This window comes from Watersipora subatra, chromosome 9, assembly GCF_963576615.1.
Source record: "Watersipora subatra chromosome 9, tzWatSuba1.1, whole genome shotgun sequence".
Lineage (NCBI taxonomy): Eukaryota > Metazoa > Bryozoa > Gymnolaemata > Cheilostomatida > Watersiporidae > Watersipora > Watersipora subatra.
Genome location: NC_088716.1, coordinates 50,767,560 through 50,780,412, shown reverse-complemented (window position 1 = coordinate 50,780,412; position 12,853 = coordinate 50,767,560). Strand labels below are relative to the sequence as shown.

At 37.9% G+C, this 12,853-nt stretch overlaps 1 protein-coding gene across 1 annotated transcript in view; it reads left to right on the top strand.

Moving 5' to 3' along the window:
- The first annotated feature begins 2,734 nt into the window (after positions 1 to 2,734).
- LOC137403542 (2-oxoisovalerate dehydrogenase subunit beta, mitochondrial-like) overlaps positions 2,735 to 12,853 on the top strand; it is a 52,785-nt gene continuing 42,666 nt past the window's right edge. The window contains exons 1-4 of the mRNA XM_068089485.1: positions 2,735 to 2,905; positions 9,119 to 9,196; positions 10,295 to 10,497; positions 11,878 to 12,067. Of these exons, the coding sequence (XP_067945586.1) occupies positions 2,773 to 2,905; positions 9,119 to 9,196; positions 10,295 to 10,497; positions 11,878 to 12,067 (604 nt within the window). The 5' untranslated portion in view covers positions 2,735 to 2,772. The remainder of the gene's footprint in view (positions 2,906 to 9,118; positions 9,197 to 10,294; positions 10,498 to 11,877; positions 12,068 to 12,853) is intronic.

Here is a 12,853-nt window from a genome sequence, read left to right as displayed (position 1 = left end):
TTTGTGCGCATTTGCTTAGCTTGTGTGAAACAATTTGATTTTTACTGGCTCAGACATTATTGAAACTTATTAACTACTGCTAAGCTATTTTAAGCCGTAGTGCAATACCAATATTTACCAGTAATAGATACTTTTTATTGTCTGTAAGTCCAACAATTAAAATACACCACTAATAAAATTACCGAGAAGAAAAAAAGCCTCAATCTAGGCCTTACCTGTCTTACTAATCTTGAGATTTTTAACCTCTACAGCTCTCTGCTGCTGGTCTACAGATTTTTTTGTTTGTTAATTTTATTTTATTGACAAAAGTACATAATAGTTAGAAATACAAGCAAATATGGTGTAATGAGGACCCACATTCTCAGTAGCATAGCTAATCATGGTGCTGCGCCATGGTTAGAAGTTAGTTAATTAATTATATGAGAATTTAAGACACAGTGACTACTCGAGTGCATCAAGGAGGTGTTGCTTGAGGCTTTAAAACTGCCTATTTGTCGGAGGTTAGTTGACAAGGAGTTCCATACTAGCGACACCTGAAACATGTCTCGCCTATGACCCTATGCAGAGGAAGAAAGTGAAGTGGTAGAGCCATCAAGGAACGACGTGTGTTATATGTAACCAATGGATTAGTGCTTTTAAAAATATGGAAGGCTGAGAAAGATATGAAATATGTAAAGTGTATGAATGGGTAGAATCCTAGATTTTTTAAATAATGAAACTGATTGGGAATGTCGCTTTTTTGTGATAAATGATGCAAAGAAAAAGCTTTTGTATCGCAAAAATTTTGTTTAGATAGATTTTTAGTGGATCACCCAAACTTCTAAGTAATAAACTTATTAACTGTTAATTAATGTATTGTAAAGCAAAAGTTAAAGAAAGTTAGAGGTAGCACAGAAGAAGCCTGATAGATAAGTCATAAGCTACATATTAACTGCTTTTGCAGATTTCCATGCAGATTGATTGACGAAATTAAAGAGCTGTCAATTAAAACTCTTAAAAATCTAATATTGTCCTAAAATCCTATATCTTAAAATCCTCCTGAAATCTAATATTTTCAATTGAGAGTTTTGATTTTTAAACTAATATTTTCATTACAAATTGTTATGTAGGTGTGTTGCGCCTCTTTCAACATTGCAGTAAACATCTTATTTATATCTTCAACTTTCATTAGCTCATAGTACTGGCCAGTCGTCTTTTTGATTCTTGGTCATCAGGTTACTTTTCACACATCACTAACTATGCGATAGCAGTCATCATCTAATCGATTAGCAATATGTTAGGTCTCAAGTTGAGTACGTAGATGTATTGCGCCTCTTATGCCTCCGAGTTCTGTGACAGTTCTTTCAATTAATCAACCAACAGCTATGGAGCTTTTATCATTAGTCAATTGCCATTAAGGCATTTCACTAAACATTTCACTTCACATTTCATTAAAAAGCTGTTATTTTTAATATCAGCTTTTGGGCAGTGCAGATGAAATTCTCTCTTTTCAATTGTATTGGAGTCTGTTTTTGTTTGACTAAATTTAGGTATTTTAATGATATAAAAAGCTTTTTTCAGCCACACGTAACATTGCACTCTGGACTACTACACAAACAAATTCCATCAAAATTTTGTAAGACAAAAATGTATGTTGATTGTTGTTGCTTCTGTGTCAGTAACACTGCCAACCTTCCAAATACAATGTATTTCCATTAAATGATTTAACAATATGGAGAAGTTTAGGGTTTACTTGTGCTTGCTTCAACTACTACGTGCTATATTTAATCAATTCTTGATTGATGAATACGCAGAGTCTTCAACTAGTGATATTTGCAGTGTTTTTACTAGTAAACATTGGCATAAAATGGATATCGTATTAAATAAAGTATTGCAGGAGTTGTCTTTTCATTTTGCAAAAATGGCATAGAACAATAGTCACACAAGGCTAACATAGGTAGAAGCAGATGTAACAGATCTGTAACTCTGGGTAGCTACAATTAGCATAAGATAAAAACTTTTCACCACATCCAGATCTGTGTATTAATTTGAAATTACATGTTGTGTTGTAAATTTGTTATAAAGATTGGATAATACAAAAATATTGTAGTACATTACGCTATCTGATTTTATTTTTAAAGTGGTCACTTCAATCAGTAACCTAGTAGCTTACTCTGCAAACCATCATTCCCTTAATTGAATTAGGCAAGACCAGCATTCGTTTCAAACCAGCGAGGATTGTGCTTAGTTAAATGCAACTGAGCCAATGTCAACATGTAGGTTAAAAGTGTCAGATGAATATTTTATGCAAAACAGCAGTGCTCATATTTTGCCAAAAAATATGAGCCAATATTTAGTACGATACTACTTTAGATGGCAAGAAGCTGCCTTTGATCAAGTCTACTAAACATGGACTTGATCAAAGGCAGATAAAGAAGAAAAGTAAGTTCCAGGAAAGTTGATTAGATCATAGCCTACATTATTTATAAAGTGATGACAATTATGGTAAACTATTTTCCATTGAATTAAATTAATAAAGCTAACACATACAATAATAGACCTATAACAATCCCAGTCTAAAAATATAGAACATTTAAGCAGTTTTGAGGCACTTTGCTGCCAATCTAAAAAATGTATGCAGATAGTTAAATCTCGTAGAAGTTGTTTCTTCATTTTAGGACTACACAACTCCGCATCGATTCCGCTAAAAAGAAAATCAGCCTTAGCCGCTGTGTTAAAATCTGGTTCCGGCGACAGTTTCGATGCAATGGGTTTTTAGTCTTCTAAATAATAATGATGACGGCTATCACTTCTCGATATTTACATAAACTTGGGAAAGTTTCTATTAGGATAGCCACATCTGCACGCCAAACAAGACTTGTATCACATTTTAAATTTTACCCAGATTCTGCACCGTCCGAGCTAGGTAATCTATGTATCAGACAATCACAAACGTTAGTGGCGTGTTTTACCATGCCGTATCGAGCAAAATTGCTGTGATATTGTAACTTAATAAAGTTTTCAATTTAATGATTTTTCATACATTTGACTAAAGTACTTATTAAGCTAGCGAAGAGGTTGTCAAACGTCTGAATAAAATCTACGACCAAGATTTTATTACTGCATGAGTTGATCTATCTATCCAATCTGACGATCATTTAACCCTATTGGCTTAAGACTATAGGAACGAATAAGTATTACCGTGAATGCATGGATTTGTGATGAGTTTATCCAGTTATGCAATCTGCAGTTACTGTAATCAATTGGGTTACGCTAAATGCTAATAAAGCCTTACCAAAGCTAGCCTGCAGAGGAAGAGCAAGTATATGGGCAACTTGGAAGATGGGCCATAACGTGTGTATTGTTTTGGTCGATACTTATCTTAAGAGGATGGATGCTTTGGATTTTATACATTAACTGTATTTATAAAATACTAACGCCATGTTGGTTAAACCGGAAACTCTCGAGCCGAGTTCCCATACAACAGTTTAAATACCAAAACCACACATACACATACAATAGCAGATGTATATTGTAAGTTCTGAATCTTGGTCTACTAATCTTACTAAATGCCTCTCAATTTCAGCTCTGTTGTGATACTCTCCTTTATTGATCAAGCATACGTAGCTCCCTGACTCCAGCAACACATTGCTCCTAGCATAACTCATCAACAGCAAAACTAGCTACGAAAACCACAGCATAATTGCTTTATAATAACATGCCATAACATACCTTAGGCAAGACTAACTAATGACGAAAACATATCGTGATTACTTTAATAGATAATGGAGTGTGAGTCAGCGCTAAAACAATTCTAAGTGACAATCCTAGCGACAGACCTAATCCTACTAGCATATGATAGGTATTCCAATTCACATATATATACAACATCTTCCCTTCTAAGATGGAGTTCTAATTTAAATTTGATTGTCTCATCAGATTAGAATTAGATTAGAAGTTAAACTAGTTGATTGATCATATTGGAAATTGTCCTCCAAGTATCATCTGTGGGTAAAGCATCACTCTAGAAGTCGGTGTAATAGTCTTTCAGCTTCATTGGTAATCTTCTGGCCCTTACTGGCCTATCCACCCCTTTGCACCAGACACCTGGCTGGCTGGAGTAGCCTGACATTGACCGGTGCCCTTCGCGCACAGAGTATCTGGTGCTGTCTAAGACTGGCTGGAGTGACCTGACATTGGCCTGTGCCCTCTGCACCACTGGCCACCACAGGCGTCTCTTGATCTTTGATCTTCACCAAAGCGCTTCTGTTCTTTCTGACAGTACCTTGTCAGTTTATACAACCAGTGAACGTAGGCCTGCTGACTGCATGACCACACCTTCCCGGTCCATATCCCTCACTACCACTTTTGCTCCTGGGTCCAGAGTAGGCAACTGGGACACTCTGTGTCGTTCATCATAGTTCTTTTTAGTCCTAAAGTTGATGTGACTTTTTTTTTCTTTTATATCTGCTCTGTGAACAAGTCTATGTGTTAAAGTTCCTCGAAAGCTGAACAATGTAGTTTGCAGCATCCTTCCCATAAGTAAAACAAGTAGTATATAACCATTCTCTAGAGGTGTAGCCCAGTAGTCATTGCTCTTTTCCCACAACCTCTTAATAGTGCCCACCGCACGGTCCGCCTCTCCATTAGCTCCGGGATAGCGTGGGGAGCTGGTTACGTGTGTAAATTTATATGAGACAGCAAATTCCTGAAACTCTTGATGCAAACTGAGATCCGTTGTCCGAGAGAACTTGGTCAGGTATGCCATGAATACTAAAGACAGACTTCATGGCATTTATAATACTCGCTCTGGTTGCTAACGAACTGAGCTGTCGAACCTCAATCCACCTGCTATAGAAGTCTACTAGCAACAGATAATGTTTATTTTTGAACTCGAATAAATCTGCCCCTAATCTCTGCCTTGCTCAGTCAGGCAGTGTAGAAGTACCGAGTGGCTCAGCAGGGGTTGGTGAGTTATTCTTGCATAGTTCGCACTGTTGGACCATGCTTTTGATTTGGATCATCATAGAATGCCACCAGACAGCACTCCTGGCACGTTTTTGACATTTTACAATGCCTTGGTGTGTCTGGTAAATCTGATCTTGTACCTTTAGTTGTAGAACCATAGGAACCACTACTCTGTTTTCATATAATAAAAGTCCTCCAACACATGAAAAATGGCTTTGTTTATCTCAGTAAGGATGGATTACCCTGTTTGAATCTGACTTGTAAGCTGGCCATCTATCCCATCAATAGTATGTAACCTGTTGACAGATAGCGTCATTCTCTTGTGCTTCCTGGATCTCAGGAACTAATTGTCTTTGTGAAAGTGAGTCGTCGATTCTGGCTGTACTAGTTTCTAGCTCATCAACTAGTAGCGAGTCCTCTAATGTGTAGTGTCGGAACTCTAATGGGTTTCCTAGAGAGTACATCAGCTATATTGTTGCGACATCCTTAGATATACACTATCATGGGAGCGTATCTCATGAGTCATAGACGCATCCTAAGGATTCGAGCTGGGACTCGATCCAAGTCTTTACACATCAGAATGGTGACCAAAGGACGATGATCTGTCTCTATTTTGAACGTCATTCCTCTAACATATTGGTCAAATCTTTTACATGCCCTGACAACTCCTAATGCTTTTTTTTCTTTGACTGCGTAGTTCTTCTCCGTCTGTGTGAGAGATCTGCAGGCATAGGTTACAAACTTTCTTGTTCCATCTTTTTGTATTTAGAACATTGTGGCTCCTAAACCCTCAATGCTAGCATCAGTTGCTATAGTAGTCTCAAGCTTGGAGTTATAATGAGCCATAGTTTGTGCCGACATCAGTGATTCCTTAATTTTCTTGAAAGCCGACTCCTGCGGTTTATCCCATAGCCATTCTCTCTGCTCTTTTAGAAGCTCACTCATAGGTGCATTAATAGTAGCCAGCTGCGGAATGAATCTAGCCATCTGGTTTAGCATTCCATTCAACCTTCTTAGCTCAGTCTTATTATCAGGTAAAGGAAAGTTTTTCACTGCCTGTACCTTAGCTGGATCTGGTTTCACTCCCCAGCATCTATGACATAACCCAAGATGTTTGGTGTAGGTGCTCTAAACTGACACTTACTGAAGTGTGATTCCTGACTCCTATAGCGTTTCTAACACTGTGAAAAGCTCTGTCATGACTTTCCAAGTCTTCACTATGAATGAGGATGTCATCCATGTGACAAGTCACTCCTGGTTGCTCAGATAACAACCTGCTCATAGCTTTCTCGAATATCTCGGGAGCACTAGATATGCCAAAAGGTAGACGATTAAAACAAAATCTACCAAATAGTGTATAAGAAAGTTGTAAGTTTCCTGGATTTTTCTTCAAGACTTATCTGCCAAATGCCGCTGTTGGCGTCAAGCCTTGAAAATATTCTGCTGTTTCTTAGTTGACTTAAACTTTCATCTACTGTAGCCACAGGGTGAACCTCTCTTCTTACTGCGTTGTTTAGTCCTATTAGGTCTACGCACAGTCTAACATCTCCTGAAGGCTTAAGCACAGTCACTAAACCAATACACCATTCCGTAGCCTCTGTGACTGGTGATATAACTTCTTGGTCAACCATCCTGTCGATTTGTTCCTTGGCTTTGTCTCTCAACGGATGTGGTATACTTCTTGTTGTGTATATGCATGTATGCTTAGCATCATTTTTCAATGAAATCTGATATAATTGCTTTTCAAGAGCTCTAGACCTGTGAACAACTTAGGAAACTTAGCCACAATCTCATCTTTGTGAGAAGCCATCTTGCTTTCATCTATGTGGCAAGTAAAAAGACGTAGTGCTAGACAAGCTGACCTACTAAGCAAAGAAGTTGGTTGATCTTTAACAACATGAGCTACCTCTGTATGCTCTCTTCCCTTGTAAGAAAGTACAGCCTCAAAAGTGCCTAAAACTTCAATTTGTTTTTGGCCTGGACCATGAAGCTCGATTACTGGCTTCGAGAGATCGACATTATTAAGCCAAAGTTCCAAATGACTAATAACTGTCCCATCTGCCCCCCTTGGTATCTAATTTGAAGGTAGTCTGACAGCCATTTACATCGACCTTCGCTTTCCACGCCGCCACCTCATTTATTATGAGTTGACCAGTGAAAAACTAGTCTTGGCCATTTGTTGAAGCATTTACTTGATGAGTAGCTTTACTCCGACAAAAGTTTGCCCAATTCCCTGTCTTTTGACATATTTTACAAGTTGAATTTAGTGCTGGGCATTTCAGTTTCATATGTGGTTCCTTGCCATATCTTGTGCATTGCTGTTGCTGCTGGCTTTTATGTTGTTTTTTATCTGTTGAAGATTGTGGAGTATGCTTGGCCGTGGCTCCTTTGCTCAAGCTTTTCTTGGCCTGCTGTACAGCATTAATTGATTTAACACTGGCCCCCATAGACTTCATCGCTGTAGACATAACTTCTTGGCTCCTACACAGTCTAACTGCAATAGCTAAGGTTAATATGTTGCCTTGTGAAATTAACTATTTCCTTAGGTCATATTCTCTTATTCCTCTCACAATTCTGTCACGAATCATTTTATCTAGTAGTGTCTCACCGTCTCCGCTATCTCTTTTAAAGTTACTATAACCACCTCTTCCTGCTAATGTTATGATGTCAGCATAAAAGACGTCAAATGATTCACCAGGCAGTTGATTTCTTGTGTTAAAGTTGTACCATTTGTGAATGCCATTTTGCTCCCCCACACAATATTGTTCTAGAATGTCAAGTATTGAGGCACAGCTCTGATTGGTGGCATATGCTGCAGATGATTCTACCACTTTTGTAGCTTCTGGCCCAGCAGTGTATAACAATAACGCTTGCTAACACTCTTCATCTTCTTTTGCAAGTCTAGTGAGTACAAAATATGTGCGCCGCCTACTTTTGAAAACTCAAAAATTAGCCTCTCTGTTATCATCTAATACTAATGAAGCAGGAAGGTTTATCTTGGGTGAATGTCTATCATTGTTATGAACAACGATTGATGGAGTTACAGGCTCATCAACCTCTGTGTCAACCATAACACAAATTTATCCGTTGCCACCATGTATTGTTTTGGTCAATACTTATCTTAAGAGGATGAATGCTTTGGATTTTACACGATAACAATATTTATGAAATACTAAAGCCACGTTGGTTAAACCGGAAACTCGAGCCGAGTTCTCATACAACAGTGTAAATACCAAAACCAGTGTGCACACATACAAGAGCAGATGTATATATACAACAACGTGTTCTTATACAAGCATCTGCAACCTAGGTTTTTGGGGAGAGAATTAACGAAGAACTGAAAGCTAAATTGGACTACTTTCCCAGCACTAGACTTGAAGCATCACATATGTATGTCTATGGTATAGACTTCATGAGGATTTCCTTTTAAAGTCTGTTTTCATTTTCAGACTGTCCTCACAACTCGCCCCACAAAATAATTCTGCTTCTTGCTTAAGCAAGTGATTACATCGCTGCAACTCGTACACGCTGATCATGCCTCAAGATTTTTTATAAAGACAAGTTGTCAGCCTAATAAACATTGTTTAATACTTTTTTCTTAATTGATATTTCATATAGTATGTAGCATTAGGTTCTACACAGCAATTTTTTCATTAAAGTATTCATTTATCAATCACTCAGACTTAAACTTATTATATTTTATACCCATCAACAATCTTGCTTAGAACCTTTTGCTAGGAATAAACCTCTTTAATCACTGTCCGTGTTTTATCATAGTTTTACACTATGGATTCAGATTATGCTTCATCTATTCATTAGCCTAAGTACCTGCTTGCAGCTTTTGAATACCAACTAGTTTATCGTCCGTCCCGATTGTACTGCTCATCAGTCAGCCATAGGAGACCTTGTCAAATCAATACCTACATGTGGTCTTGTTTTAAACGTATATTTAGAGCACCTTAGTATGATGTTGTTAGTATTCATTCTCAAATTAACACCCATCTATCTATATCAAATTTCAAATGTATTTCTTCCTATCTGAATCTCATAAATAGTTGCTATTCATAACTTTCCTAAGTATTTTTCAAGCCATGCAGATCCATTTGCATTATCCACCCCTTTTGCTTCTCTTGATGCCGCTTGAAGTTGACTAGTTCGAAATATTCCACAGGAAACACAGAAAAACGCAACCTATTCCAGTCCATCACGGATGCACTTGATACAACACTAGATGAAGATCCCGGAGCCAGTGAGTTCCCATATAGTAGCTCTTTACAGCTTTTTATTTATTGTAAATATAAGGATGCCATCTGTGTGCAATTTACTGTTGGGGGCTAAAACAATTTATCAACATTTTTCTGCCACTTTTGTGTTTTCGAGTTGAGTTAATAGATTAATACAAGGCTCACCCTTCCAGTATTCTAGAAAAAAAAATTGCGCATTAATATTTACTTGCTCCAATACTTTCGTTAAAAACTGGTAACATCATTTTTATTGCACTAAAAAAACTGGCTGTTACCGAGGTAAATATTCTGTAACTTATACTGTAAAGGCCATCAAGTAGAGGCCTTCTTACACAATATTTTACTGATCAACTTTTTATTGATTATTTTAGTTGAGATAGAACTCATTTGTTATGTAAAATATTTCTCTCACGAGTTTGTGTTTAATGAGCAACCATAGTCTTGTGGTCTAAACAGCCTGACTTGTGAGCAGCCAGCTGGGGCTCTATACCAGAAAAACCACTTGTAGTGACAAAAAGGGGGCCAGACCTTAAACTGTCAAATCTCTACCAAATTCACTCATGCAGATCAGTCTTTACTTTGACAGACATTCACTTAACTCGGTTTAGTAAGAAAAAACTTTCATCAATTTAACAATCTATAAATCTGGTCTAGAGCATCCAAGTGCTATTTCAATAGAAATTTTCTTTCTTTTCTGATTAGTTGAGGAATACTACTTGCCTCGTGTAACTATCTATAGGTTTATCGGTTTACATATTTTACATCCTAAACTTGCAAAGATCAAGTTGCTACTTTTAACAAAGTCGAATTCTTCCGAAATTCTGTATGCTTGAATTTCACCCACAAGTTTGCCTCAAGTTTACTATATAGTTCTACTTTTATGTATACTCTCCAACATTCCCTGCTATATTACAATGAGAGAGCTGGACTTTTTTCTTCAGTCATGTGATGAACTCACCTGCTACCTTCTGTCATATGATGAGCTCACCTGCTACCTTGTGTCACGTAATTAGCTCACCTGCTACATTCTGTCATGTAATTAGCTCACCTGCAACATTTTGTTCTGTGTTAGTGAATAGTCAATTAGAATATTGTCGTTTTAGTTGTGTTTGGAGAAGATGTAGCCTTTGGGGGAGTGTTCCGCTGTACGGTTGGGTTAGGAGCCAAACATGGATATCACAGGGTGTTTAACACACCTCTAAGTGAACAAGGAATTGCTGCGTTCGGCATCGGAGCAGCAGCAGTTGGTGTTACTGCAATTGCTGAAATACAGTTTGCTGACTACATATTCCCCGCCTTTGATCAGGTACTGTAAGGGTTAGCCTTTGATCAGGTAAGGCTAGGGTTAGTCTCGGATCAGGTAAGGATAGGGTTAGCCTTTGATCAGGTAAGGATAGGGTTAGCCTTTGATCAGGTAAGGATAGGGTTAGCCTTTGATCAGGTAAGGATAGGGTTAGCCTTTGATCAGGTGAAGATAGGGTTAGCCTTCGATCAGGTAAGGAAAGGGTTAGCCTTTGATCAGGTAAGGATAGGGTTAGCCTCTGATCAGGTAAGGATAGGGTTAGCCTTTGATCAGGTAAGGATAGGGTTAGCGTTTGATCAGGTAAGGATAGGGTTAGCCTTTGATCAGGTAAGGATAGGGTTAGCCTTTGATCAGGTAAGGATAGGGTTAGCGTTTGATCAGGTAAGGATAGGGTTAGCCTTTGATCAGGTAAGGATAGGGTTAGCCTTTGGTCAGGTAAGGATAGGGTTAGCCTTTGATCAGGTAAGGATAGGGTTAGCCTTTGATCAGGTAAGGATAGGGTTAGCCTTTGATCAGGTGAAGATAGGGTTAGCCTTCGATCAGGTAAGGAAAGGGTTAGCCTTTGATCAGGTAAGGATAGGGTTAGCCTTTGATCAGGTAAGGATAGGGTTAGCCTTTGATCAGGTAAGGATAGGGTTAGCGTTTGATCAGGTAAGGAAAGAGTTAGCCTTTGGTCAGGTAAGGATAGGGTTAGCCTTTGGTCAGGTAAGGATAGGGTTAGCCTTTGGTCAGGTAAGGATAGGGTTAGCCTTTGATCAGGTGAGGATAGGGTTAGCCTTCGATCAAGTAAGGATAGAGTTAGCAGGAAGCCATCAGCTTTTGTCACAGTTGTCTGAGATTCATACAGTGGACCATGAATGTAAGCAAGTCATGAACACGGTATCACTAAATGTGTGCTTGCACTATGTAATTTGGAGATTTCATTTTCAGTCCAATTTTGTAAGACTGCAAGTCTCAACAATTTGCCATTTTCACTAGCGGTTTGTAATCCCTGAGACCATTATTTCTAGTGTTGGCTAATGAAAACAATGTGAAGGCGTTGAAAGTAATAATCATATTTAAAAATAAACTGTTAGCAAGACAAAATATGGGTGATCAACAATGGTGGTTCATTAGTCCTAATAAACAAACAATAGATGTCTAAGTGTGCAGTAAAAAGACGGCCCAACCTTAGTGATCTCATGACAACTCAGTTCAACTGAGCACAGATGGGTTACTAGCTATTATCAACAGGAAAAGTCAATGCAATTTGTGATTTACTGTCTACATGTACAATTTATGTCATAATTTGATACTGGTTATGTTAGTTTCAATTTACGTTTTCTCTATTATAAAGGTTTTCTCTAATATATAATAAAATATATATAATATAATGACTTGTAGCTGGTGAATGAGGCTGCAAAGTTTAGATATAGGAGTGGTAATCTATTTGAGTGCGGAGGGCTGACAGTACGAGCCCCTTGCGGAGCAGTTGGCCATGGCTCGCTCTATCACTCTCAGAGTGTGGAAGCTTTCTTTGCTCATGCGGCCGGTTTGAAGGTGGTTGTACCTCGTGGACCCATTCAGGCGAAAGGTGAGTAAAAGTTACTCTAGATCACTGTTGTCTATGCTTGTAGTGCTTTTATGGGTCAACCAATCTTTTACTTATGTACTGTATATACATATATATATATATATATACAATACAGTAGACGCTCCTATAACGTATACCTCCTATAACGTAAATTTCAGAAATGTAAAAAATTTATGTGAAGTTTTTGCTTCCTCCTGCGTAAAAAATTCTATATAACCTAGTGTCAAGTCGGACAAGTTTTCAAAGTCCACTTGAATGTTAGTTTTATTTCGCCGCACTTGTAGAAGAAAAAACACTGTGTCTTTATCGTTATATATATTATAAAATTTTTGCGACATTCTAGTTCGTTGTAATGGACTGTTAAATGTATCGACAAAAAGGCGAATAGGCTAGCTGTGCAATTGTTCATGGATACAAAGGTGATCGATTTGTGCTGGTGTTACAGCGTTGGTCTATCAGTCGTAAGGTGTGAGCACACTAAAAGCGAATTGAGTAGAGCTGTAGCGGCTGAGGCGTCAAACGAATGTCACCTCTAAGCACACTTGGTGCGATATCATTCGCGTCCATCAGAGCGAATTTATGCGGAGTGATATAATGAAGTGATGTTATTAGTGATGTAGTGATAGGGATGTTATTTGCATTAATTTAAATTTGAATTAAAATATAATAATTAATATTATGATTTATTTACTTACCAGCTAGCTTTAACTCTTTTGCAATTTCTCGCCAGTTATTCCTTTTGATATTTTATGTTTTATAATTTTGGTGTCTTTGATTATAGAAGCA